At 40.0% G+C, this 27,422-nt stretch overlaps 2 protein-coding genes across 3 annotated transcripts; both read left to right on the forward strand.

The window, feature by feature from the left end:
• Positions 1–222: 222 nt before the first annotated feature.
• fkbp1b (FKBP prolyl isomerase 1B) lies at positions 223–9,171 on the forward strand. The gene is made up of 4 exons (XM_023430300.2): positions 223–415; positions 1,110–1,157; positions 7,519–7,631; positions 8,383–9,171. The coding sequence occupies exons 1-4, from the start codon at positions 379–381 to the stop codon at positions 8,509–8,511; spliced, it is 327 nt and encodes a 108-aa protein (XP_023286068.1). The 5' UTR covers positions 223–378; the 3' UTR covers positions 8,512–9,171.
• A 384-nt stretch (positions 9,172–9,555) lies between these two features.
• Positions 9,556–26,810, forward strand: mmut (methylmalonyl CoA mutase). Of its 2 annotated transcripts, none has more exons than XM_023430051.2 (13): positions 9,556–9,658; positions 10,510–10,942; positions 11,924–12,291; positions 12,385–12,542; positions 15,484–15,655; positions 15,766–16,014; positions 16,316–16,427; positions 18,753–18,868; positions 20,141–20,256; positions 21,284–21,415; positions 21,521–21,668; positions 23,933–24,100; positions 25,078–26,270. In XM_023430051.2, exons 2-13 carry the CDS (start codon positions 10,546–10,548, stop codon positions 25,204–25,206), a joined length of 2,265 nt encoding a protein of 754 aa, XP_023285819.1. In that variant the 5' UTR covers positions 9,556–9,658; positions 10,510–10,545; the 3' UTR covers positions 25,207–26,270. The 2 variants fall into 2 exon arrangements, with proteins under 2 accessions (XP_023285819.1, XP_087036475.1); XM_087180349.1 differs by lacking the exon at positions 9,556–9,658 and adding an exon at positions 9,956–9,976 and having other exon boundaries at positions 25,078–26,810.
• Positions 26,811–27,422: the final 612 nt, after the last annotated feature.

Raw genomic sequence — 27,422 nt, forward strand, 5'->3', positions numbered from 1 at the left:
GGCAATGTAAGACGACTAAAATAAGTTAAATATTTGCTATGATAAAAAACTGTAACCAGTTAATTCTAAATAAACTGGCACAAACGACGGTTAATGTACTCGTTTAAAACTTGGCACCTCCGCTGTGTAGCACAAGTGTTTGACCAGGCTGAAGACGACGTACGTTGTGTAGTTGTAGATCTCGACGCTGTCTCGCTACAAACTGCAAAATATCTTGGCTGTCTGGCGGTTGGCTGCAGCTACGGGTCGGTATTGGTCGGCGAATGCATGGTTTCCACCGATATAGCCCGACTTGTAGCCGCAAAACGGGTAACATTGGTTGTCGAAAGGGCTTTTTAGGCTGTATGTGTCAGAGCTAATTTTTGAAGTAGCACAACCATGGGTGTGGAAGTCGAGACAATATCTCCCGGTGATGGTAAGTTGTTTTATCCGCTTGTGTGAGCTTTAATGCGGGGGTGGTGGTGGTGGTGGTGTTGGGGCTCGGTACTTCCCCCGGAATGTCGTTCAAATCTTGGAAGATATCAAGATAATTTCTAAAAATACCTAGTTTAGTAGCGTAGGAGGTAACATGATTTACTCGTTAGATAGCTAGCAACTAATAGTTGTATTCGGGATATAATTAGGTGTCTGTAAAGCGCAAATCTTTACTGTGTTATTCAGCATCACTGACGCCTGGACGGCATCTTTCTAGAAAACTCCACACTTACAGACTGTTAAATGGGTAAACTCTGCCAAGCGTATTCAGCAAATGTCTTTAAATGGAGAATTTGCTGTTAAGGTACCTGTTTGACAGGGAGAAGGTATGGTCAGGTGGATCTATACGGCTCCTCGAAGCGTATTTCTCTCTGACAAATGCACCAGTAATGTAATTAGAGGCGTTTGATAGCCCCTCACTCTGGCAAGATGCCTCCAGCTTAAGTTTCAATAAAAGGATGAGACTTACAGAAGCATTATCTGACTTCAGTGTGTCTGCATGCATAAGGAGGGCATGGCATTCCTACTAGGAACACCTCAGCAGACTTACCCCAGTCATTGCGACTGCACAAGACTAGGCTGACAGCCTCTGAGGTGTACAAACTCACAGTAACTCTTGTTTTCTCTCTTAACAGGAAGAACATTTCCAAAGAAGGGCCAGACATGTGTCGTTCATTACATAGGTAATTGACTCTTTCTTTGCTTTTGGCAACCATGAAACCAGATGTCTTTCCTGTCTCCTTGTTGACAGAGGAAATTTGTCCCTGTGTTTGTGTGTGTGTGTTTCTTTTTTCTCACCTTTTTGTTTTTCTGTTTTTTTGTCTATACCTGTAGCACAACAGAGCTCAGTTTGCACCTCAGCTCTCAGTGTACACAGACTGTCAGACATGTGTGCACCTGTGTGTCACCGCAGTTATAGTGGCGCCACCACACCCAGAAAATATCCATTTGCCTTTGTTTTGGTGTTTCATTGTGTCAGTATCATTTCAGAGACTGTTGCAACTTGCACCACACACTCATGTAAACACACACACACACACACACACACACACACACACATTTTCTTTTTCCTGTTTGTCTCTTGTCTGCTCGCCCAATTTTGAGGCGTGGCAGTAAGACTCTGAGACGTTTGGGAAATAAATTTGGGTTATTCTATGCCCCAGGGTTGGCAGACCAGACAACTAGGTCAGACAGAAAGTAAACAAAACCTGGTTCACATGTCATCAGTCTGTCTGTGTATTACAGGGTTGTTACACGGTTATAAAAGTTATTGGACTTGCCTTGACATTGTCTTTTGTAGTAAATAGGTTTGATTCAAACTTGTGGATAATGTCGGATTGTGTGTGCACAGATGTACTGTCAATTGCCAGTTCTTACTTGTCTCTGATGGTGGGGATTTCATCTCTGTCACCTGAATTGAGTCCACATGAGTGTCTCAATTCTCCAAATATATTTATTTCTTGGCTTCACTGGCTTGCTTATAATATTTTGTTTCATACAAGAATTGCTGCTCTGTTTGACTGGCGTGTGTGTGATTATAGCCAGAAAAATACAGGCCAATTCTGGATAACAAATGTTGTGTTGTTCAGCTTTTTTGGGGGCAGTGGAAATGGTAATCAGATTTCCCCCCTCTGGCCTGATCCTTGCAGAAGTCAGCTACTGCAGTAATGAATTATGCTATAATTGGAAATGATACATCTCGGCACGTGAAGCCGCTCTGTTGAGCTCGTCACTGGAGTCATGCAGTGAGGGTCACTTGCTCTTTGCCTGGCAGTTCTCTTTTCCTGTACCTACCAGTATTTTGGTTAGTAAATTAGTAAAAGCAGATGAGTTTTAGTCTCTACCTGCACCTCACTCCCTCTCAAGGATTATACATATTTTGGATACACTCTTAATTGTTTTTCTGCCTTTATTTCCTGTTTTCTATTGTCATTATCACATCATCGACTGCTGTTTTCTTTACTTCTCAAATCCCTGAATGGAACAAAGTTGGCTGCAGTCTTGTCACTTCAAGATCACTAGGATGTGCTAGAGCCTGGGAATGACCTCTGTGATTGTTTACAGTGAACTCTTTACTTTAACAGCAGACAGAACAATCTTCAGCTTGTGCTCTTTATTCATTCAAATCCATCTTCTTCTTTTTTTTTTTTCTTTCGAATTCCTTTTCACTTTTTGAGTCATAGGATTTACCCATAAGCTCCTGGTGTTTTGGCAGGGGTGGCATGCAAAATACAGATTTAAGCCAAAGCAAGGTCCTTGCCAATGGAACACAACAAGGGATACAAATATGTTATTGTATGAGCAGGGGAAACAAGTTTGCAATGGGTAGACAGAAAAAAATGCACTGGTATTTAAGGGTACAGCTGTAAACCGTGTGGAAAAAAAAGACCTTAGTGTGTAACACAAGTCAGCAGATTAGCTGAGGATTTGTTTTACAATAAGTAATATTTTAGCTCCAATATGTGGCTCTATGTTAAGCGTGTATGTACGTGTAAACAAGTCACACTATCAGTTCATCTTGATCTCATTCACATTTTTGTCATGTTAACCTAGTGTAACTTAAGAAGACACTAAGCTTAAGCTACATTACTGGAAGTGGAGTGAGTGAGGAGGATATGAACCTTTCTCCCCTCAGGGCTTTTTGTGTGGATAATCTCCAAAAGGCAAAAATAATCCTGGAATACAGATGAAATAGTTTTCTATTTTGGTTATTCTCCTTGAATTGATATAGTATGAAAGTCAAACTGTTTAAGATTATTTACTTGTCAGGTCAGTACGCTATAATAAAGACAGAGACTAACCCACATTTGTTTTATTTAAAAGCGCAAAGACAAGATTAGTTCAAGATCTGATAAAGGGATAGTACTGGTAATAGAGGTTAGCTGTAGATTTGGGACATAAGCCCATCCAAGTCATCCAGCTGGCTCCACAGACTGCACCCTCCGCTGCACCCAGCACTGGTATTAGTTTTCCAGATAGCAAAGATAAACAGTAAGGCTAAGGAGAGAGTGATTTCCCAATACTAACTGGGATTTGAGACCACTGTTTGCAGCATTTAACATTAGAGAGCCTCACCGTCAGAGACACTCTCTCTATGCTATGCATGCACTGCCATGCCTTTTTGATCCTCAGTTTCACCTCTGGGATTTTAAACATGCAGACACACACACATGCCAGAGCACACAGACACACAGATATGTGCGTGACCCTCTCCTGACTCTGATGAGAGTTGTGGTTGCCCAAATTAGCAGAGTGGTCATTGCCACAAGGCAGATAAGGGCCTCTGGTGCCATGAAAGTGGCAGGAAGAAATAATTCAAAAAGCTGCTCATTGTTTCAGGCACATTCTTGTTTGTTTCGTGCCTGACTGGGAGTCTGTTCACAGACCAGAAGCTCTATCAGCGGTGCATCTCAGAGCAGTGTTACACAGACAAGCAGGCTGGTGTGGTTCAAGTTGGCTTGAGATGTGCTATCTATTTTACTCCTGGATTATCTTTCACTGGCCTCGCTATGCTTCCACTCACGCACACATTAGCTGCCCAGTTCAGTCAGTGTCAAATATATATGACTGGCCAGAAGCTTGAAAAGCTAATAGTAAGTTGCAGATCACAGATTTGAAGAGCTGTTAGGGATTGTGGGGCTTCCATGTCCCATGTTCAGGAGCCAGGCTGAGTCAGGAATCCAGCAATCGCAAGCTCATTTCTCTGTGTCGACTTTCACTGAAGATAAAAAATGGAAGCAGACTTGACATCAGTCAATATGAGAGAACTACTGCAGCCTGTGGGTTTCCCTGATTGATATAGTCTGGCACTAGGCTGTGATGATAAACGGTCCAGTCCACGAACCAGCAGCATGAGCTTTAGGAGCTACAGGGTCAGTGGATATGATGTCATGCCTAAATGTGGACGTCATTCCTTACCATGTTTGAGCTCCACACTTCACCATGAAACATGCTGAAGTTGAGACCTAATGGCTCTTGGTGTATGACACAGAAATAGACTGAAACACCGGGTTGTATGTCAGGGGGACGCCAAACTTGCCTTTCAAGGGAGAACGTTGTGGTTGAATGCCATGGGAAGCGTTCAGTCCCAAGATCCTTAGAGTTAAAGAAAGCAAGAAAGGTGTCTGCATACAGCTTCTAAATTAGGACAAAAAAAAATCGTGGTGTCCTGGTGGATTGCATCAGAGGAAGTAGATATCCATGTTTTCTCAACAGATTCAGCTCAATTATGGATGGGAATTTATTGTAGATCTCACTTCATTATTGGCACCCAAAGCAGGAATCACTTGCCTTTGAGTTGTCTGTGTGTTTGAAAGGCTTTTCAGAAAAGACGGGACAGGAATATGAGGTGAACAGTGACAGTGACTTTACAGCACATGAATAATTATCCAGGAAACCCTGCTGGTCCTCGGAAGAACCAGGACGCCCCGCATGACTGATGATAGTATGCGAGGAACCTTTAAGCCACTGCTGTATTTCAGGCTATCACTGCTGTAGCAACAGATTTGCTATTAATTGTCTTTGCTGAAAATACTCCCAATTACACGTACTTTCAGTTTGATGTATTTGGTATATTAGTGACGCGTGAGCAAGATTTTATTCTTTCCATTGAGACGTACATGCTTGCAGCTTTGAGACACGGCAACACATACAAGTTTGTCATAGACAGATAGCTTTACACGCATCTCATTTCATCCACACTTGGGCCGAGGGGGTTGTTGTGCTGGCAGGCGTCCTAGACGGGGCTGAGACAGGATACAGTAAGCTGAGTAAAAATAACCCCTCCCCTGTGCACTACAGCTTTTTGCTAATCTAGCCAGAGCGCTACCAAGTGAAAGCTTCTCATGAGGAGAGAGACTCTGGGAGCCAGCCTCAGGAAGGGACGAGTCCTGCTTTACTTTTGCAGAGACCCCACCCATGCTTTGCTGTCCAAAGAGTGATAACGGAGCAGTGATAAAAGTGGGGTTCAGGAGTAGTTGTGGATGTCTTTTCTTTTCTGTAAGATAAAGCCTGACAGCCATGAGTGAAGCATTCTTGCTTAGCTCTCTTCACATACATGTGGCAAAAACTGAAGGCAGCATAGTACATAACATATTGTTTATAACATTTTACATGTAAACTATAGACTTTAGTGATATTTTGGAATAATATCTCTCCTCAGGACAATGCTGCTGTGTATTTTTCCACTCGAAACATGGAGCAGGTGGAGTTTTTTCCCTCCTATTGTGTTTTTTTCCCCCTTTTTTTTTTTTTTTTTTAACTGGGTTTGGCCAGGTGCCAGTGTGTACCACAGTCCTGTTGGTGTTAACTCCTCTGCTGCTCTACCAGCCTCCTCCAAAACAATTGGAGTTGTTAGCTGCTGCTTTTTATGTAACAGTGAGAAGTCTTTACCAAAGGCAGGCAAAGTGTGTAGATGTATAATATATTCCCTACGTCAGCAGCCTCTCACCAGACACCCCAACCAACCTGTAGGACTCATAAGTGCAATGCCTAGAATATGATCCCTCACTGGCTTCCCACTTGTGAACATTGCCAATCAGTGTTTCCTTGCAAGTTGAAGGCAACGCTGCCAGAATCTGAACCCACTTTTCAGCAGTTGATGCAAGAAGTTTTTGCCTCTCTGCTGCTTGAATGCCCTGTAGCAGGTGGTATTCGCCTTGGTGTGTGTACTTGGTGACTCCTTGGTTGGACCCGTCCCAGCCCACTGATATCTGGGCTACTGTGATTCTTGGAAATGGTGGACCTACTAAGTTTAGGGGGAATGAAAGGGGAGAAGGAGTACAGTACCAACATTCATATGACTAGATGAGCCAGACACCATTACTAAACTTAAGTTAACACACAACTTTAAATGCCAAGTATTCACACTTGTTGAGGTACTACACAGAACAATAAATCAATGGACCTTCACTGGGCAACCAAACAAAATGAAAGTGGATGTTGTGGAATATTTTTTGCTTGACGCCATTTTGACTGAACCAGGGTTAAAAAGTTGATTCTTCCTTTTACGAATTGGATATATACATACAATCTTCAATCATGTATATATATTTTACGTCACAATATTAAACTATGCCATAATATAGTTGTAGTACAGTTTCCGGGAAACATCCAGACTGGCAACTCTGTTTTTGGTTAATGCATGTGTATTTTTTGTTTTTCAGGTTGCAAGTTTTTGTCAAGCACTATATCTCACATGAGCACCACAGCTAAAATGCTCACAATCCTCACTATTGTTCACTTAAATTTAGATATTGCTTGTTGTGCACAGGAAATAAACTGCTGTGAGGTCTGAATCGTTGTGGAGTTGCTGTCTTGGCTGTTGAAAGGGTCAGAAAGTTCACACAAGTTATCGGGGTAACAGAGCATCGCTTCAGATGGCAGCTTGGATTCCCTCAAGGGAAAGTGGCAAAGAGGAGATCAAGGAGGGCATGTTAAAACCGCTAATGAAGTGGGTCCAGTGTTTCCATGCCCTTAGTAGTGTTTAATGGCCCCAGTATTATTATCATGCCTGAATGGCTGGTCAGTGTTCTGAAGGAGCACAGTCCTGCGCTGCTCCGCCTTTGTTACCCCTTTCTCCCTGTGGTCTAGATACAGGCAAGCAATGGCCTAGTTAACTTTAAAAATAATCCACTAAACCAGGCCATTGCTTCCTGATTCACATTCCCTTTGTTCATTTGGGTAATTGAAACAGACCCAAGATCCTGATAAGAAACCCCGCCAGAATAATTCCTCAGACTGGAGCCAGCACTGCTTTATTCCTTTAATCTCAAAATGCGTCATTCCGAAACATTAGCAACTGAAGGAAGGGCCTGCATTGATACTGCATCACCCTGGGATAAATGTCGACAATGAGTTAAGGCTAGGCACAATACTACTAGTCATAGGAGCAGCTTACTGCACAGGAAAGCAGTTATGCAACATAGCCATAAAAATAAGTGTGCTCTTAGTCTTTACGTTGTATCATTTCACCAAAATAGGTTGTTTATTTACCAAATGCTTCTCTACTCTCTGAATTGTGTTGGTGTCATTTCTCTCTGGCAGGTATGCTGCAGAATGGGAAAAAGTTTGACTCCTCTCGAGACAGGAACAAGCCCTTTAAATTCAAGATTGGACGGATGGAGGTCATCAAGGGCTGGGAGGAAGGAGTAGCACAGGTAAGAGGGAAAAGTTAATGCAGTGCACTTCTTTCACACTTTGCATTACTGCATAATATAGTTCAGCACCTTGTGACTACAGTGGCAAGTTTAATTATTCATTTATGCCTGAGATGTTTAAAGAGACCGTGAAAGTGAGCGCAAAACCCCTTCGGCAAACTGGGGCAGAGATTTTGTAGTGATGCCTATATTTTGAGCTTGAGCTGTTTTGTCAGTTGTAAGAAGCAACTGCTTTTACAAAGTACTACTGTTTTTTGTAGTGTCAGTGCTATTTTGTTATGCATTATCTGAGTTTAATCATCTGACTCAAGATGACAAGACTCAAATCTTGAACTGAGTTTTGTTGTGGCACTGTGAACATAGTATCTGTATCTCAAGCACGTCTCCAGTCTCTGTCGAAAAGAAACTATTTGTTTTCTCAAAAATATGAAATTATGTATCTAATTGGTCTAAAAGATGCAAAGTCACCAGTTTGGTTTTTCAAGGCCCTGCAGAATCACATATGTGATTTCAGTTATTCTGTCATTAATCAGACTGATTAGACTACTACTCCTCTTGAAGTTGAATGGAGGCATGCAGGGGATTGATTGAGATCACTAAACTCCTTGGGCTATTTGGGCTTTCTTTACAGACAACATTTTGCCACAATAGGAAAAAGCACAGGTGTAAATAAAAATTAAAAAAATGAAATGCATGAAAAAGCACATGAACAGCATACTCAGTTGTGTTTTTATTTTCTCTCGTGCTTCAGATGAGCCTGGGCCAGAGGGCTAAAATCACCTGCACACCAGATATGGCTTATGGAGCGACAGGCCACCCCGGTGTCATCCCCCCAAATGCCACGCTTATATTTGATGTGGAACTGCTCAAGTTGGAGTGATGCCTTGGGTTGAAATATGAAGGCTGAAGGTTAATGAGGTTGCATTCGCCACACCCTGTTTCCACAGGGTGCCGCCTCCCACCATCCACCTACTCATCTTTGATTTCTACAGTCTTCTTCAGTTCAATATTTAAACGTATCTACTGCTGCTTTTGTTGCCATCATTGTCATAACAGATACTGCAAGAAAATTTTCACATCATGTAAGACTTTTATACACACCACATTTTGGTTTGTTTGTTAGAGATGCTTTTTTTGTTTAAGTTCATTTAAAGTTGTAAATTTTGTTGAACCAAGAGGAAATCAGTCATCTGATGAAAAGCCGTACTACATTGCAATCGAAACATACTGCCTTACAGTTTCAACAACAGAGGGAGGGTACATGTGTTGAAAGTACAATACTTCTGCTCTGTATATTAACTGGGCATTATATACCACTGTCTGCATTGCCACTTTGATAAAGGTTTGTCCTGCTGAATGCTCTGAATGATGTTGCTATGTTTAGTATATTTTATATCCCTCATAAACATTTACTGCAAGTGTACCCTAACCAGTCTAACCCGGTCCAATACTGTACAGAACTCTGTAAGAGCCATTGCTACTGCTGTCACAGTTTATCGACCAACTCTTGAATAAAAATGGCATGTACTGTGTTGAGAAATCTGCGCCCGGTGTGTAATTTGTGACTGAGTGATTGACTGATAATAGAAGGAATACTGAAGGAGTTACGTCGTGTTTGACAGGGGCTTCTGCAGGAACATTGCCCCCTAGTGGCGAATTTTACGTAAGTGCACACCAACTCAGTAAACTGACTGAGCGTTAATTCTTCACACTACTAGCAAATAATGTAGTACAAGTACTGACTAATACGCTGTCTCTTGCCTACAAGGTCAGTGGTATGCATTAACGCCACTAACATTTCGTAATTAATTACAAGAACAAAGTTGTCAAATGTGTAAATAACGATTGGTATTGCTTATCTCTATGAAATTTAACAATCTTTGCTTTAATATTTACTTCCGGGTCCTAGGTCAAAGTGTGCCCACTGACTCTAACATGCCATTGGTCGACTGCTACTGTTGTGAAACTTCATTGGATAGACGGTTACACGCCTTCTGTCAACCTGAAAGAGCACAACAGAAGACAAGGTCAGAAAAGTATCTTAAAATATGTAAATATGAGTACTGTTAGACATAAAGCGGCTATAGAATGTCTCAAGTTAGCGGCATTGTTTTGGTTCCTCCCGCTAATGCTAACACATGTAGCAAATCAGCATCTACGGCTAGCTAACAGGCTTAGCAGCCAACCAACAACCGTAGCTTAGTTAACGTTATTCCAACATTCACTTGTTTTGTCTTTCTGTTTTTTTTTTCCCCCGAGAATTAGAAAAGCCAGCACTGATTTAATCATCCCGTAACTTTGTGACTTCTAGAGAAGATGAGAAACGTGTCGTATTTGTTTGTTTGGTAAGATAGTCGAACCACCACAATGCTAAAAAGTAGCTAACATTTTCGCTGTTGAATTAGTCTGTCAAGCGAGAGAGTAACACATACTGCTAACGTTAAACACACCCAAACTTGTACGAATTATGTACTGCAGTGTTTCTATTGTACTGTAAGTACGTTGGCTAAAGTTGTTTCATATGGTTTCCGTAGTGTTGTAAGAAGTTATCGCTCGTTTACATGTTTTCTTGTCGCTCACAGCCCCACCATGACTTTGTTTTGTCTGTAACAGGTCGTGGTGTGGCCACATTATGTTACTACTAGTAGGCCTTAAAGTAATTATCCACCAAAATAAACTGTAGAGGGTGTCAGCGATCAGCTATTTTCTTTTTTATAATTCATTTGTCTCTGTAAGAAATGCTTCTTCTATTGATATTCATGCCTAACTGTTGACTGTCTGCTTGAAAACCCCAGAAATGGTCATATATGAAGCAATACCTTTGCCTCGGATCAAAAATTACAATTATATAACATCTGTTTCTTAATGTCTACCTTAGGTTATCCATGTGTGTCTGATTGAGCCAACAGTAAGCATGCTGACTGCACAGAGGGCATGTGCAGCAATGGCTGCCAGGCGTCTGGTTAGAGCGTCAGTCTCCTCAGCACACACACACCGCTCTCTGATCCACACTTCCATACCATGGCAGGACCAGGTTGAGCTTCACTCTGAATGGGCCAGTCTGGCTAAGAAACAGCTTAAAGGGAAGAACCCAGAGGATCTGATCTGGCGCACACCAGAGGGACTCAACATCAAGCCTGTGTACACTAAAGCAGACTCAGCCCGTGGTGCTGATGAATTGCCAGGAGTGTTTCCCTATACTAGGGGGCCCTATCCCACCATGTACACTTACAGACCGTGGACCATCAGGCAGTATGCTGGCTTTAGTACTGTGGAGGAGAGCAACAAGTTCTATAAAGATAACATTAAAGGTAGAGTTTGCTGTGTACATTTCTATTTTTAGCAGAAACACTATAAAGTCAAACCTACTGTTCAACATAAGTTGAACATCCTCTCATCCTGTAATGGCAGATGTTGTGTTTTGTTAGACACAAATTTGTGACACATCAGAACCCTACACTTAATTTGATGTACAGTATATAACACTCCCCACTGATGCCAAGCGCCCACTGAAATGTTTTATTTTACTAGATGCTACGCTTTGAATCGCACAGAATAATTAGAAAACTAGATTTAAAAAGATGGAACGACTAAAACCACAGTGGCATTGGAGAGTCATATATGTATGTGAATACTACATTATATAATCAGAAACTATATGAAGAGTTGTAACCTTTTAGGTCACCATAGCCTGCAAGGGCTAACCACAAATACAGATGATAATTAGACTTAAATGTCATTTCATTTCGAGCGTGTCAATTAAGATGTCTGAAATGAAGGCTGCTATGTTTATTCCCCAATGAGTAATTATTATATGTTGATCTCCTCATATAATTAGTAAGGTGAAACAACCAAAAGGAAAACGGAGGTCAGCTTTTACTGTGAAAATCAATGTGACGTTGTTACAGTGGGCCATTTCTAGCCATTTCTAAAGTTTAAAACTGTTGAGATTATAGTGAGTCTAATCACCAGACAAATTATTGTAAATAGAATTTTTGTGTTGACAGTGCTTGTGGACTGTCAGTTTGCCAGTAGCTGGAAGCAGCCGTTTAATACAGTCATTCATTGCTTAAATCCCTGTGTTAAGTCTTTCAGCAATTTTCTGCCATTGCCATGGTTGTGTCATTGATTCAGAAGCTGCCTGCACGTTTTATATACTCTGCAGAAATGTCTGCTAATGTTTTCAGCAATGTGTTCCTTAAATTGTCTTTCAGATCTCATCTATAATGCTACTCTAATAATCCTTTTTCCCATCTCTGAGCCACTATTTTTTTTTTGCTCCCTCATTTCAGCTGGACAACAGGGTCTCTCCGTGGCTTTTGATCTCCCGACGCACCGCGGTTATGATTCAGACAACCCCCGAGTCCACGGAGATGTCGGCATGGCTGGAGTCGCTATAGACACAGTTGAGGACATGAAGATGCTTTTTGATGGAATCCCTCTGGAGAAGATGTCTGTTTCAATGACAATGAATGGAGCAGTTATTCCTGTATTGGCTATGTTTATTGTGACTGGAGAGGAGCAGGGTGTGCCTAAAGCCAAACTAACAGGTACAATTCAAAACGACATTTTGAAGGAGTTTATGGTACGAAACACCTATATTTTCCCCCCAGAGCCTTCAATGCACGCCATTGCAGACATATTCGCTTACACCTCCCAGGTATGTTCATCTGCAGTATATACTGTTTCAAGTTTTTAACATTATATAATGCATTATATTTTTGTTGATTTACTGACTTGACCATGTTCACAGCACATGCCCAAGTTCAACTCGATATCCATCAGTGGCTACCACCTTCAGGAGGCTGGAGCTGATGCCATCCTGGAAGTGGCCTACACCATCGCTAATGGCCTCGAGTACTGCCGCACCGGTCTGAAAGCAGGCTTAACCATCGATGAGTTTGCCCCAAGGTACAAAATATTAAGATATCTCTGAGTGTGGAGGCCACAGATTTTGATTTACATATTTGCTACAATGGATCATGTAATTTCAAATATTGTTTCACTACACATTTCCACAATAAACACATTGGAAAGGCCTTGGTAATATCTCAGAAATTCTGTAACAAGAGAAACGTGGTTAAATATGCATAAATGAATATAAATTAAGAATATTTTTTACCAAGCAACAAATGTATTTGTAATAACCTTAGAAAGGTTTTAAGAATTAGAAATGTAATTTCTGAAAAATGTCTTTTCATTTCTTGTTGTCTACTTTAACATGTACACCACATTTGATTCACACTTAAATCGTAGTTCTATGTCACCTCATAACATTATGACAATACCCAATATATTTATCACACATTTGATACACATACACAAATATGCCTACTAGGTATAGTAAAGGTGACATTGTGTGTTAATGCCGGAGTATGATATGCTTAAATTGCCACAGTTAATTATTGAAAACTGAAAGGACACGTTCACTAGATGTATAATTGTTTGCAATTAGAGCTTCGCACAGAAAATTGCTAAATATACTGTGTAACAACAACCATGCCAGATAAGCAAGATTCCTGAAAGTGATAAATGTGGTGTTTACATCCAACCAGTAAAGTTATTAATTAAAATGAACTGGCTGGTCTGATAAGCGTGTCTTAGTTCCAAATATAATGATCAACAGATAAGATATAAGTAATTAATTGGTTCATTTGCTAGACTACATTTTTTTTTTTTTTTGTAAATGGAATTGATGAGCCACTGCTCACCCAAATAATGACACATCGCTGTCTTGTTTAAGAGCAGGAACTTGTGTAGTCAGTCGGTAACTCCTCAGTTCAGTATGTCACTCAGACACTAACTAAATATCCTGTTAGTGATGTCTCTATTAATATTCCACGAATACTATGCACCCCTTTATTTGTTGAAGCAGCAGATGGGACTCACAGACAGAACCAGCATACAGCTAAAGCAAGGTGGAAAGGCTGCTAGTCAAATTAAACAATTCCTATATCTACTACAGACCACAACTCAAAGTGCGTCAATTAGATATAATGTAATATATCATATAAATGAAATAAGGAAGAATTAAGTTGGGCAAAGGTGTTACATACTTTATATGTTAGTTTGACCTGTTTAACATAGTTTAACTACTCATTTCTTTAGGGGATAAACAAAGTTGTGAGTTACCCATAATGCATCTTTTATACTGTGATTCTCTTTGGCTACATTCTTTTCTGATAACTTGATATTAATGGTGATCTATAACGTACAGCAGATGGGTTGTTTTTTTTTAAGTCAATTGCGCCACTGCACTCCCTCACCAACTCCGCACTCGGCGCAGTTCCTGTCCCTTGCTTTGTACTTTCATTATCTCCTCTTCATGTGTCCTTCAGCTGTTTTTTTTTTTTTCCTCTGCCTTTCAATCACGCAGATAATAGCAGAGTTACATGGGCATGCTGTCTTGAGAAACATCCTGACAGTCGTGACCCTTCTCCACGTAATGACTTCAGAGACAGACCTTACAGACAGTCACTCTAAATCAATCTAGAGATGTCACTCAATTGTTTGAAATGGAAGGTTTTCCACCCTCTGCCATTATCTTTCTCTACAGCTGATTGTTCTTGACTCACAAACCAATGACAGTGACAAATGTGACTGTCATGTTACATTTTGGACATTAAAGGTGCCATGGTGGTGAGAATTCAGTGTATTGTCAAATTGTGTTTTACTGTATTGAATTTCTGCAATACAGTAAAAGAATGAAGGTTAGAAATTTGTATGATTTCTTTGCAAGAGAAAGGCACATGCTCTATCGATTGCCCTTCCTTTTAAGCAATATTTTTTGTTGAGCTGAAACAGATAATGGATTCATTTATTCAATTGCCAAACATAATCTGGTTGCAGCTTCTCACATTAGAGGATTTTCAGCTTTTCATTGTCATTTATCACTAAAAACTGATTACCTTTAGGTTTGTGAGTGTTGGTTGAACAAACAGGATATTTGAGGATGTCACCGTGAGCTCTGGGAAGTTGTGATGGGCATTTCCCCAAAAAATTTCATAGACTAAATGATTAATTGATTAATTGAAAAAGCAATCAGCAGACTCGTCTATAATGAAAATAGGCATCAGTTCATTCGATACATTAAGTAAAAACATTGCTATGGTAAATAGAAAAGATCAAGAACAAGTGTGTGAATTCATCAGGATTCATTCAATCTTGGCTGTAAAACAGCATCATGATCACTTTGGTCTGTTGTCACTTGACCAATATTATTTGAGTTTAATGTAAATACAAATTAGCCAATACTCTTTTTTTTTACCTCTTTTTCCATAAATGCATCAAAAAACGTTTATTTTCTTTTTTGTTTTTTAAAGAATCACACCAATTTATTTTATTGTTATTGTGATATTTTGCAGTTTAAAAAATGATCTTTTCAGCGCTCCCTGGTGGACAAACTGTATTAAGGAAGCCCTGTTTCTAAATGACCGTAGACATATTTTGACATTTCTGTGCTGCAGTTTTTTAATCACTTGCATGCATACTGATGTGGTCATGTAGGCTGATGTATAAGCCCAGCAGATGTATTGCTCTACTTTAGGACCTTAGTTCTTGGGCAGTTTGGCCAGTTGTGGAGTCTGTGTGGATGATGATGGGTGGGAAGGGCATTACAGACTGAAAGGTTGCTGTGTCATGGGTTTTGTGGCTGTCTGTGACTATCTGGTTGTTAGGTTACTGGCATTGGGTCTGTACAAAATATCTCTATGAGCAGAAAACACTTGATTTATATTTTTGTGCATAATTATAATAGCATAATAATTGATATCGGTTACATTTAATTCTGTCTATTTTAATAACAGACTTTATTTCTCTTTCTTTAACATTTATGTTGTGTGTGTGCCGTCAGGTTGTCGTTCTTCTGGGGTATTGGGATGAATTTCTACATGGAAATTGCCAAGCTGAGGGCAGGCAGGAGATTATGGGCCACACTCATTCAAGAGAACTTCCAGCCCAAGAATGCAAAGTCTCTCCTGCTGCGCACACACTGCCAGACTTCAGGCTGGTCTCTCACCGAACAAGTAAATATAAGTCGTTATAGGAATAATATGAAAATGTGAAAATCAAATCTAAATCTGTTAAATGAATGGACAATACTTACAACTTTCCTCTTTGGCTCTCACTCCCGTAGGATCCATACAACAACGTGATTCGAACGGTGATTGAAGCCATGGCAGCTGTGTTCGGGGGGACCCAGTCACTCCACACTAACTCATTCGATGAAGCTCTTGGCTTGCCCACAGTGAAGAGCGCTCGCATTGCCAGGAACACCCAGATCATCATCCAGGAGGAGTCGGGCATCCCCAAAGTCGCTGACCCCTGGGGTGGTTCGCACATGATGGAGTCTCTCACGGAGGACGTCTACAACACGGCCCTAAAGGTTTGTCATGGGGATAAATGGGCATCTGCCTCGGCCTCCTCTGAAAGTAATGAGAGGAGGGTTTTAATTAATATTTTACTCCTTTGCAAATTTTTTGAGCATAAACTTACCCATAACATATAGCTAAGGGTTAATGAAACTCTTTAAAATCCTTGTTAAGAATATTTTTTTTTAGAACCACGTTGTCTTGTGCCTACCTGGTTTTAGTGAGGTAAATATCATAATACATGAAGTAAAATGACGACAGCAATAATCCATCATCATAGACATTCTTTCACAACCTGTGTTTTCCTTTGTATAGTTCATCAAAGACATTGAAGATATGGGAGGCATGGCCAGTGCTGTGGCAGAGGGTATTCCAAAACTACGCATTGAGGAATGTGCAGCACGTAGACAGGCCCGCATTGACTCAGGTACTGTATAAATATATCAGTTGCTAATGGCCTTAAAGCCTCTTATTCTTTGATCTTTTCATCTTCTTCCTCTGCTTTAAGTACTTAATACTCTCTACCTCTTAACTTAACTTTGGTCTGTATGTAACAACCATGCAATGAACTTTACACATCTAATAAAGGTTACAGTTTTGACATTAAGTGAATGTACAGCTCCTTCATTCTGTGTGAAATGGTCACATTTCTCACCAAATTTGGCATTAAATGTTTAATTTATCAGTCTAATCTTCCCCAAATACAGAAGGCTTTTTTCTCATGCAGGTTTGGATGTTATTATTCTTGCTTTGTTTGTCTTTTTTAAGAAACTACAGAGTTACTACACACCCAGAGAGTCCTGCTTTTGAGGACTTAGGCCCAGACCACACTGCCTGCGTGCCTGGAAACTGTGGAACGTCTTGGTTTTTATTTTGGCGCCCATGTTAATGGGTTAGAGCAGACACACTGTCTGTGTGAAACTGACGCGTGATCCACAGATTCACTGTCTCACCTATTTTTCACACATGAAGTGCAGTTCCCAGGAATAATAGACAGAGAAAACATCTGTTGATATTGACATTATACCAGCAACATTTACATAAAACTGACACCTTTCACTGTGAGTTGTATTTGAATACCAGACAGACATGCAGAGATATAAATATTATATTTTTGAACCATTTTAGCAAATGCATGAGGAGAGCACATGTACTACATCGTCATAGAGGAAACTCAGGGCAGACTAAAATTATGTCTATAATGTAACTGTGAAGTGCAATGTTTTACTAGTGCCTGCTTTTCTCTCTCGCTCTCTCTGTGTGTGTGTGTGTGTGTGTGTGTGTGTGTGTGTGTGTGTGTGTGTGTGTGTGTGTGTGTGTGCGTGCGTGCGTGTGTCTGGCTCTAAACAAGGGCAAATAAGGTTAACAAGGTTTATAATGAAAAGAAATCCAACATTAGATTGTTGATTGCCACGTCCAAGGTAAATTCAATTTGAAAGATAGAGCTGGCAGCAGCAGCGACGCACCAGAAGAGCAAGTGGTATGAATACGCACGTGTGTGAGCCGCAGCAGGCCAGTTATACACAAAGCAGTTTGTCCTGAGCAATTAAGCAGTTGAGATTTTCACTATGCTCCGTGTTTTTTTTTTTTCTTCTTCAAAGTGATGTAACATGGTTCTTGCTTTGCTCTGTAACACACTTACACACTGTATCCTGCCTTTTAAAACCCCTTGATGTGGTCGTAATACTCTGTAGAGTCTAAACATTCAATTTGTGGAGGTCAGTGCTCTTTACTATGATTAAGCCTTTAAAAAAAGTAGTTTTTTATTTAAGCTTATCGTAAGTGACCCCAAAGACTGGCTTAAAATGTGTGCTTATACTGCAAAGCAACCACAGGTGGATAAGGAAAACAGCAAATACAAGGTCATATCATAGCTTGAATCCAGCTGACCCTGTGTATTTTGTTGTGTTGTTTGAGGAGATGTGTCTTTACTTGTGTCAGGGTCTTACCAGGGAGTTTAATTGAGGTTTCTTTGTATAGTTTTGAAATGAACATTAGCTTTTGATGTGTAACTTCAGAAATGACTGTGATGGAGCAGAGCAGAACCGTCATAGACTGGATAGCTTTTCTCCATAATCCCCCTGATGCCTGCTCTCATTGATATTCATTGGCTTTCTGATTCACCCCGGCAGCACATCTTTACTACTGACATTTTTTTTTCACTTCTGATGGGCCGTGAGTTCTGATTGACCATGTTAGGCTCTCTGATCATTTTCAGTTTTCCTACACTGAGGTCAAATTTTAAGATTATATGTGATGGGATACTTGGAGAATATAGAGAATTAAAATCTTCTCTAAAGGCTACTAATATGACAACAATTAAATAGGTTTCAGTGGGAATAACATCAGGGAATTCAGTTATGTTAAGATTCCTTAAATCCTGAACTTACCTCTGTGTTAATGTGTGTATTACATTAATATTCAGTGAGAATAACTTCAGACATACAGTAGGGTAGGTGTGTAAAAGCTTTGTACTCCAGGATGATATTGCAGATCTAAACAGGTTCGCTGACATGGGAGTTTTCTTTTAGCATACTTTTTGATTTTAATGCTGTGACACCAGTTGCATTCCTGCAGATGTTTGTTTAATACATGGGTAAAAAAAAGTTCTTCTTTCTGCTCCCTCGATAACAACCTTAAAAGGATGTGCACAAATGTGTGTTTTCTGTCGACACAACACAAAGCTGTGTTTGTGTGTTTGTTTTTCTCACTGATTCATGTACCTGCACAACTTTTGTCCTTTTCTTTATAGGATCAGAAGTCATCGTCGGCGTGAATAAGTACCGTCTGGAAAAAGAGGAGAGTGTAGAGGTGCTGGCCATAGACAACACTGTTGTACGTCAGAAACAGATTGAAAAACTGAAAAAGGTCAGTGTTCCTTTTAGAGTCGACTTCTAGATGAACGAGTGGTATCTAAAGGATAAGATTTTTTTTCCCTTCGTTTTTGTTCAAAGAAATGTTCAAAGAATTCCACGAGTAAAACCACAGATTAAAGCATACAAAACTTTGAATGAAACTCTGATAGTCTCACAGTTTGTCCATGCACTAACCGTATTGCCTACCTCTGTTTATCCACACACTGTAATTCTGCAGGGGAAACAGTCAGGAGTTCAAACACTGACTCAGTCGACCTGTGTGGCACCCTATCTCAAATTTTATTGTGAAGTGGGTGACTGGAGGACTATGGCTCTACATGGGCTTGCATATATGTGATTCCAATGCAGCGCTTTGTGGCATTTGTTGCAGCAAAAGTTGAACCTGATTCAACTTTTTTTGCCACATCACAGTTTTTTTGAAACCGCGATTACAAGACAGAAAGTTGTGTAGTGTGAAAACTGTACTGACAACTGGTGGCTTTGAAAGTCATGTAGTGTGGACATAGCACAAGGCACATGTTTGAAGCAAGAAAAGGAGCTTTGAACTTTGCACAAATGCAGATGACGAACTGTTGTCATCTCTGACTTGAGGAAGAGGAAGACAATGAAGTGTTTAGACTGTACGACATAACGGCTGTTAGTAGAGTTAAAACAAGATGACTGTCAGTCAGTCAGAAGTCAGTCTGGAGAAGTGATACATACATTTTCATCACTGTATGCAGAATTGAATGTTAGATAGGCTTCACCAGTGTGTTGACAGTTTTAAGCAGTTTTACACAGTGATTTGAGGTGTTTGTATGTGTGGTGCAGACGCTGTAGCTCATCTTCCAAGGCTGAATCACAAACATGCCTTATTTATATCATGTCCAGGTGATCATGCATTGGGACGTCAGTTAAAGTCACTGTAGGTCCAGTGCCTGGGGCTTATGGGGGACTGGGCTGTACTGTAGACAGCTGTAAGGTAGATACATAGTATGATTGCTGCAGCTGTTTAGGAATAAAAAAAAAATAAAAATCAAGGCCATTTTCACTCAGCTCAAAGTCAAGGCTGTATAGTATTTATGATTGGATTTTCAGTACTTTTTGACAATGATAAAATATTATCATTGCTTACTATCGGAATACATTTCCACCAAGCAGACATTCAGACAATCACGGGTGTAACTAATAACAAAATCCAGTATCTGCTGTAAGAAAAGTTGTCAACAGAGAGGATAAAAATTCTGAATGACATGTTTCTGTCTTGTTGCTTGTTTTGTTTCAGGTGAGGGAAAGTCGTGACCCTCAGGCAGCGAAGAAGTGCCTGGCAGCCATTGAGGAGTGTGCCCAAACCAGAGAGGGCAACCTTTTAGCCCTGGCCGTGGAGGCAGCTCGAGCCAGGTCAGACCTCTCACTGGCACTAAAATCACAGATTGTAATGATCACTTTTACATCTGGATCAATTTAGCTTCAGATGCTATGCTAATGTAATTGTCATAGTGCTTCTCCTTCTCTGATTTTCACCATCTCCTAGATGTCTCCATAATTCAGATGAACTCTATGAAGATGTTACATGCAGTGGGCACATAACCATAACCATTAGGACCCGTGTGATCTTGTTTTGTCCACATTCCATGTTGTAACATGATCATCATCTTGATCATTGTGGTATTTTTCTTGAAAGCTTGATTGTTAGTGGGAAACCTTGAGCAGTATGTTTGTGGTTAATATTTCTTCATACCTGGGGCTGTCATGTGGCAGTTCATTAAACAGTCACACTAAATCTGGAGGGGTTGCAGGAAAGAGTTTTTTTTTTTAAGGCCCACACATGTGGTTAAAATAGTTTAGATACTGATACTGTTAAGCCCGTTTTGAGAAAAGAAAGATGTTACAGAATTTTTTTTTTTCTAACTGTGCAGCACTGTGTGAAGAGCCCACATGCTGAGAGGCACTGGCGTGGCATGACCATATTATTTAACATCTCAACTCTCACAATAATCTACAGCCACTTAAACATCCCATTCTCTTTTACTACCGTTAGACCTTTAATCCATCTAAATATAATGTGCTGTCTACCCTGATTTTACCACAAATGACTGAGCTATTTTCACTTCAACCATTGACTTACAAATAATGCTGAAGTAACTTGATTGTTGCTGTCTTATTACCCTTGCAGTGATATTGTGGGAAATGAGATTACAGTAAATCTTTCTACCATATGATGCAGATACTAACAAGGCATCAAAACAGATCATTAAGCAGGCTGCCATAAATTGTGAAACGTAATTAAACAGCAAGCTATTTAGTATTTAGTAGTAATATTTCACATTCAGTAGCAGTAATTGAATGGGATTGTCTTAAAACGAGTGACTGCACTCTATTATCTATCATTGGAATGTGAAAACACATTGTTTTCTCTTTTCTACAGATGCTCTGTTGGTGAAATCACTGATGCCATGAAGAAAGTGTTTGGCGAACATAAGGCCAGCACCAGGATGGTGAGCGGGGCTTACCGCAGCGAGTTTGGGGAGCATGAAGAGATTGCCCTGACCCACAACAGGTAGAAAGTAAAACATAACAGCACCTGGATCGTCATGGTAGACAGGTTCATTTCTTGTATCTCAGGTAAATAAAAAGTTTTTTTTTTTCTCTTTCAAAATCTCAGAGTTGCAGATTTTAAGAAGCACGAGGGCAGGAACCCTCGACTGCTTGTGGCAAAGATGGGGCAGGATGGCCACGACAGAGGAGCCAAAGTCATTGCCACAGGGTTTGCCGACCTGGGCTTTGATGTGGACATCGGACCACTGTTTCAGGTCAGTGTCATACTGTAGAGTGGAGCTAACCGTCTGCTGCCTACGCCAGCTCGGCCAATGTAGAGATAACATTCACCACGGATGGTGCTCCACACAAAATCCAGCAGCCTTTTAGTTTGAATTTAACCATCTGTTTGGCTCATTTTGGCGCTGACTGACCGTCACCATTGCAGGTGTTTTACCAAGCTACAATAGCAGACTTTAATCGGCTACTCGTGTTTGGCCTGGCTGTGCATCACTCAGAAAACAGCAAATCAGAAGAGAGCGTCTGAGCCTCAGAGCTTGTTTTGTTAGAGCTGAACTTAAATATAGCGTGTAGTTTCCATTTTTCTTCTTTTTTGTTAACCACATCTCACATTTATTAGTCTCAGCTATTTTTATAATAAACAAACTCAACACATCACAACACAACAACTGAACAGCTAATTTTCTCTTTCTTTCCCTTTTGTATTTCACTCCCCCAGTTTCACCACTTCTCTGAATATCGTCTCTCTCCTCTGTTTGTGTATCACTCACTAACGTGAATTGCAGTGATACCAAACATTCTTTGTGTAAGGCAAATTCTCCAACTAAAAAGGCTCGTAAATGGTACTTTATTGAAGCCAGGTGCACTGTAAAGTAAAAATACTTAATGGAAAAAACATAAAGTTGTAAGAGAAATAAACTGTTAACTGCTGCAGGTACATAATAACAGTAAGAAAATTATTAACTATTTGTATTTATTTTTCAATTAAATAGTCACAAGCATTTCCTTTTTAACAGAAAATTTCCCTGATTTCTGTTTTCCAATTTTATTATATTTATAATGGGAGTTTTTGGTGACATTTTGTCAGAATACCTTTCCACCAGGCAGCGCAAAGTGGACAAAAACTGACATACGCTGGTCAGACACAGGCGCAACTAATAATCCTAATGAATGACAGCTGCATTCCACTCAGGTGTGTCAGTGCTAGGGACCTGTTATTGTTCATGCCGGCTCAGTGCGTCTGGCACATTGAAATGCAACAGAGGCAGCGTGAATGATAGTAGTTGCACCTGTGGTCTTCCTGCTTTGACAAGTCAAAACATGCCCTTGAAGAAAGGTCTATAAGCGGTTTGACTATTCCATTCTCTGTGTGAAAGAATAAACACAAACATTTCAATGCGGTCTGACCTGAGTGGGCAGAACATGTTTATGCCCCAATTGCTGGAAGGCAGATCCAGCTCCCAACTGCCTGACCCTAAAGCCATTAACTTTGGTTGATTTTCACATGTGTATAGGAGGTGAGGACATGCTGAAGTGCAGTGTTTCATTACTCTTTAAGGTAATGACATGCCGCACATATAACAGACATGCAGTCTGTTGTTTGAGTTCAAGAGCTCAAACAACCTCAACTCATATCTTCAGCTTAACCAAGATGAGTTTTCACATTCTGGGTATCATATGGGTGCATCAATATAATGTGTTAAATCCTAATGACTCCCCAACTTGAAGATGTTCATAACGTGTCAGTCTTTTTGTGTGGTTTACGTAAATAGATAAAAGACAGTGATGACGTGCATATTGAGGGCGTGTGCCCCACGACACCAGATGCCAGATTTTATTGGACAAGTTTGTCAACCACTGATCACATGGCTCTGTGTTAAGTACAGCCTCTGGCAATGAGTAAATAAATAATGAAATGCATGATGAAAAAGCAAGTGTCATACTAAACTGCCGTCATTTTCAACACAGCACTCACAAAACAAAGGCCTTGGGAAAACTGTTTTACATGATGAATTATGTTTCAAGTTGAACAAGGAAGAGATACTTGTGACTTTTTGTTGCCCTCCGTGTGATCTTGTGAACCTCTGCTAAAGTAGGGGTAAATGGGAAATACATGTAGCTTTTGAAAATGGACCCCAGGGACGGGCAACTTTGACAAGTTTGGCATTAGTGATGTTGCCATAGACGGAGTCAGACTTGGGGAAACTAGAAACACTTTACTGAAGCCTGCAAGTAATTAAGTAGCTGGTTTATAAGCCATAAGTCTTTCTGAATACATCACTGGTGTCATAAACAGCATTCATCAAGCAGAAGAGACTATAGTAACTTACTAATAATCAATGTTATTATTATTTTTATATTGAGTTGAGAAAGTCATAGAAAGAACGGCGAATTAAGATCAGATTGAAGTGGTGGTGGAACTGCACTACATGATATTGAAATGTGTTTCTTATATGTAGTCCTTCTCACTCTGAGATGGATTTTCTTTGTTTTTTCATGTCTGGTTTTGGGTGAACAGACTCCCCTTGAGGTTGCCCAGCAGGCGGTCGATGCTGATGTTCACTGTGTCGGGGTCAGCACTCTTGCCGCAGGACACAAGACCCTGGTCCCAGAGCTCATCAAGGAACTACGGAAGCTCAACAGGCCAGATATTCTTGTCATCTGTGGAGGTGTCATCCCACCACAGGTAACATCTGACTTCCATGATCATCAAATCTCTTAACAAAGTAAACTTCTCAATATAACAGTCCAAAGTAATAAAAGATGTTTTGCTTAATTTTCTACTGAATTTAATTTGTGCATGTTTGAATTCAAAATCCATTCACCAGAGACTGTGTGTGCGCACTGTCCATAGAGATTTGTGTAATTCAGCATGCAGGTAGAGCCAGCCTACTTGCCTTTCGCAGCAGGTGTGAGCACCATAACAGTCATACAATCTTTGTGTATTTGACAATGTCACTTAAAGGATCTCAGTATGTGTGCAGCATTTTCTTTCAACTAACCAAGATCTGGAGGATTTAATCTTGTAATGATTCTTGTCAGTGTGGTTCCACATTCTGTCCTCATGGTCACGTTGATAATGCAAACACACTGTGCACCTTTAGCTATGCATTATAGAAGCACAAAATACAAGCTATAGTGGGAAATAATAAAAAGTAATAATAACTACCTATAGTGTGTATAATATCAAAAAGTATCTGACCCTGATTTATATGAATAGTGGCCTTCACAAAGAAACCAGCAACAGAGAAATACTGTCACAAATAAACTCTTCAGGGGGGTAAAAGGTGATTTAACAATTTACCTATGAAAACACATTGTTTAGAATGACATGATAAGTGTGAAGATAACAGATAAAATGTCATCTTGCTGTCATATGGATAGAGAACCAATCTCTCATGATGAGGGTGGCTCTGATTCATGTAATTATAATTACCAGACTTTAGGATTTCATTGATCTCATGCTGTGCCGTCTCATTTCTTGTCATCCTGTTCCCGACAGTCTTCGTGATTCTCTGCCAAACACATTCATTTTAGTTCAATTATCTATTGTGTAAAAAATAACAATCAGGCAGGGACTGTGCACATCCTCCTTTCCCTATATAATAAAAGCTGAATTCCTGCAGTTAGTCTAAACTGTGATCCACCTCTGTTTCTATACAGGACTATGAGTTCCTATACCAGAGTGGTGTGTGTGCAATCTTCGGTCCAGGAACCAGGATCCCACAAGCTGCAGTGGAGGTTATTGACAACATTGAGAAGAGTCTGGAAAACATCCGGCAGGCCATGTGAACTCTTAAGAAAAAACTACAACAAGAGCTGTCTATTCATGCTGTGCCAAGAACAGAGTCACAAGTGCGAGCCAACACTTTTGTACAGAATCTGTTTGACTGGTAGCATGAAGTCGTAAAAAACTGTTCACAGCATGTACAGAAGTTAGAATCACTACCAACCTGTGGGGATGTTATGCTTGTATTAACACTCCATTCCCTGTATATCAGATTTGATTTTAACTAGTAATAGGATCCCCAGAGTTTGCAGTAACTTCACAAAGAAACAAAATTAACATCACCAATAAAGAGTGTAGTGTTTTTTGTTTTTTTTTCATTGAGGGAATCACTCAAAATCTAAAGAAATACTGTCACACATAAGCGTTTCAGATGGGTAAATGGGGATTGAACTATTTCCCTCCTTTGAAACATGCTTGTGTGAGAATTGCATTGGTTGCAGGGAGAGTAATATCACTGTAAATATCTTTGAAATTTCTAAAATATAATTGGGAACTGGGACCCTTGGTGAACACTGTAGACTGTAATAGGATATAATTCAATATTCACGACGGAAATCAGACTATATTAAGACCTTTACCCACACTTAAACAATGGAACATACATTACGTTTAATCAAATTGGAACAGCTTAACAGACACAGTATCATGTGACAGAAATTTGGCTTGAGAAGAGCAGAGCATTTTTTGCCATCAGTATAAAACAAAGGACAATAAACCTTGGAATGTAATGCTTTTTTTGTAAGCTGTCTGTGTGTAATTTGCAGTTACCTAGCAGGGTGTGAATAGTGCTAGTGTAGTGCGGATGGATAGACAGAAATTCACATCAAAACGAACCTCTGTGGAACCCTTACCTCTGATTTTTATGTTTATGGATATTATCATATTGACAGTGGCCTTTTCAATAGTTGTTTCGATCTTTCCTCCCTGCATAATGTTTGATTTAACCAGCTTCAGTCGGTGATCACAATTTATGAAGATTTCCGAAATGGTATTTTTCTATGTGTGATTCTGAATCAGAGTTGGTGCTGTTCAGTCTAAATAAAGTATGTGTACTTTGGAAATGTGACTTGCATCAGAAGATTGTGTAACTTTCTACGCCTCCGCCCGGCGACAGCCAGGGCTTGGAGGCATTATGTTTTCAGGTCATCCATCCATCCGTCCCATTCTCGTGAACACGATATCTCAGTAATCTAATCTAGCTCAAGGAATTTCTACAAATTTGGCATAAACATTCACTTGGACTCAAGGATAAACTGATTTGATTTTGATGATAAAAAGTCAGGCTATACTTGAATTTGCTTGGCCTTCAGAGGAAAAAATGACCCCAGTTAGCACATGTAAGGCTCTGCACTGTCCTACTGCAAAAACTGACCTGACGTCACACTGGCTGAGATGTTTCTAAAACACCACGCTTACCATGATTGATGTGGCGTGCTTATGTGAATGTGACAGAAAGTTCTAGCACGTGGAATGTATACAGATGTAGGAACTGACATTTGAAACTTTGAACAAACTGACTACCATTCTTTGTGCCCGGAGCTCTGGCTGTTTTCAAAATGAGAGAACTGAATAAACTCCTTCAGTGTGATTGGGTGATATTACATAATCATGGTGTATTAATTTTCCACCGCTATGTTGTATTCAGTCCGTGTTTATTCTCAAACATGATCAATGAAATGTGCACACAAATATGCTCAAGGTTCATAGCTCTACATTCACAAATTTTAAAAATTGTTAAACACTGTCATTTTAATTACAAGTAATTACAAGTTGCAACAAAAAAAAAGCAGTGCTGCAAAACTGAAAACCTGAACAGTATTTTCCCCTCAGAGAAAGGGGTAAGGAATTGTAGGTGACAATATATCAAGGAAAATAATAAAATAATCTCTGGGTAAAGCAGGGCAACAAAAGATCTGTTAAGCAGAAGTGTGTGTAGTAACATGAACTGATTATAATCAGAGAAATCCTTTTTTAAGCTCAATTATAAAAAATAATATGCTGTTGTACTGCGGCTGAGGCGACAGTCGGCAGACAGTCATGGGGGATTTCCAGTGTAATTTGAACCATTCTTTTATTAATATCCTGGTTATCTAAAAATCTGCCACGCACAGAGCCTGGACTTTCATTGTTCAGTGTTTACAAAGTTGAAAATAAAAGATTTAAAAGGATACAGATTATTTTTTATCTTTTTTTCATTAACAAATCCCATGAAGGGCCA

Source organism: Seriola lalandi, unplaced genomic scaffold (genome assembly GCF_002814215.2).
Source record: "Seriola lalandi dorsalis isolate HSWRI2012SDOR001 ecotype SW California unplaced genomic scaffold, Sedor1 jcf7180002054901, whole genome shotgun sequence".
Taxonomy (NCBI): domain Eukaryota; kingdom Metazoa; phylum Chordata; class Actinopteri; order Carangiformes; family Carangidae; genus Seriola; species Seriola lalandi.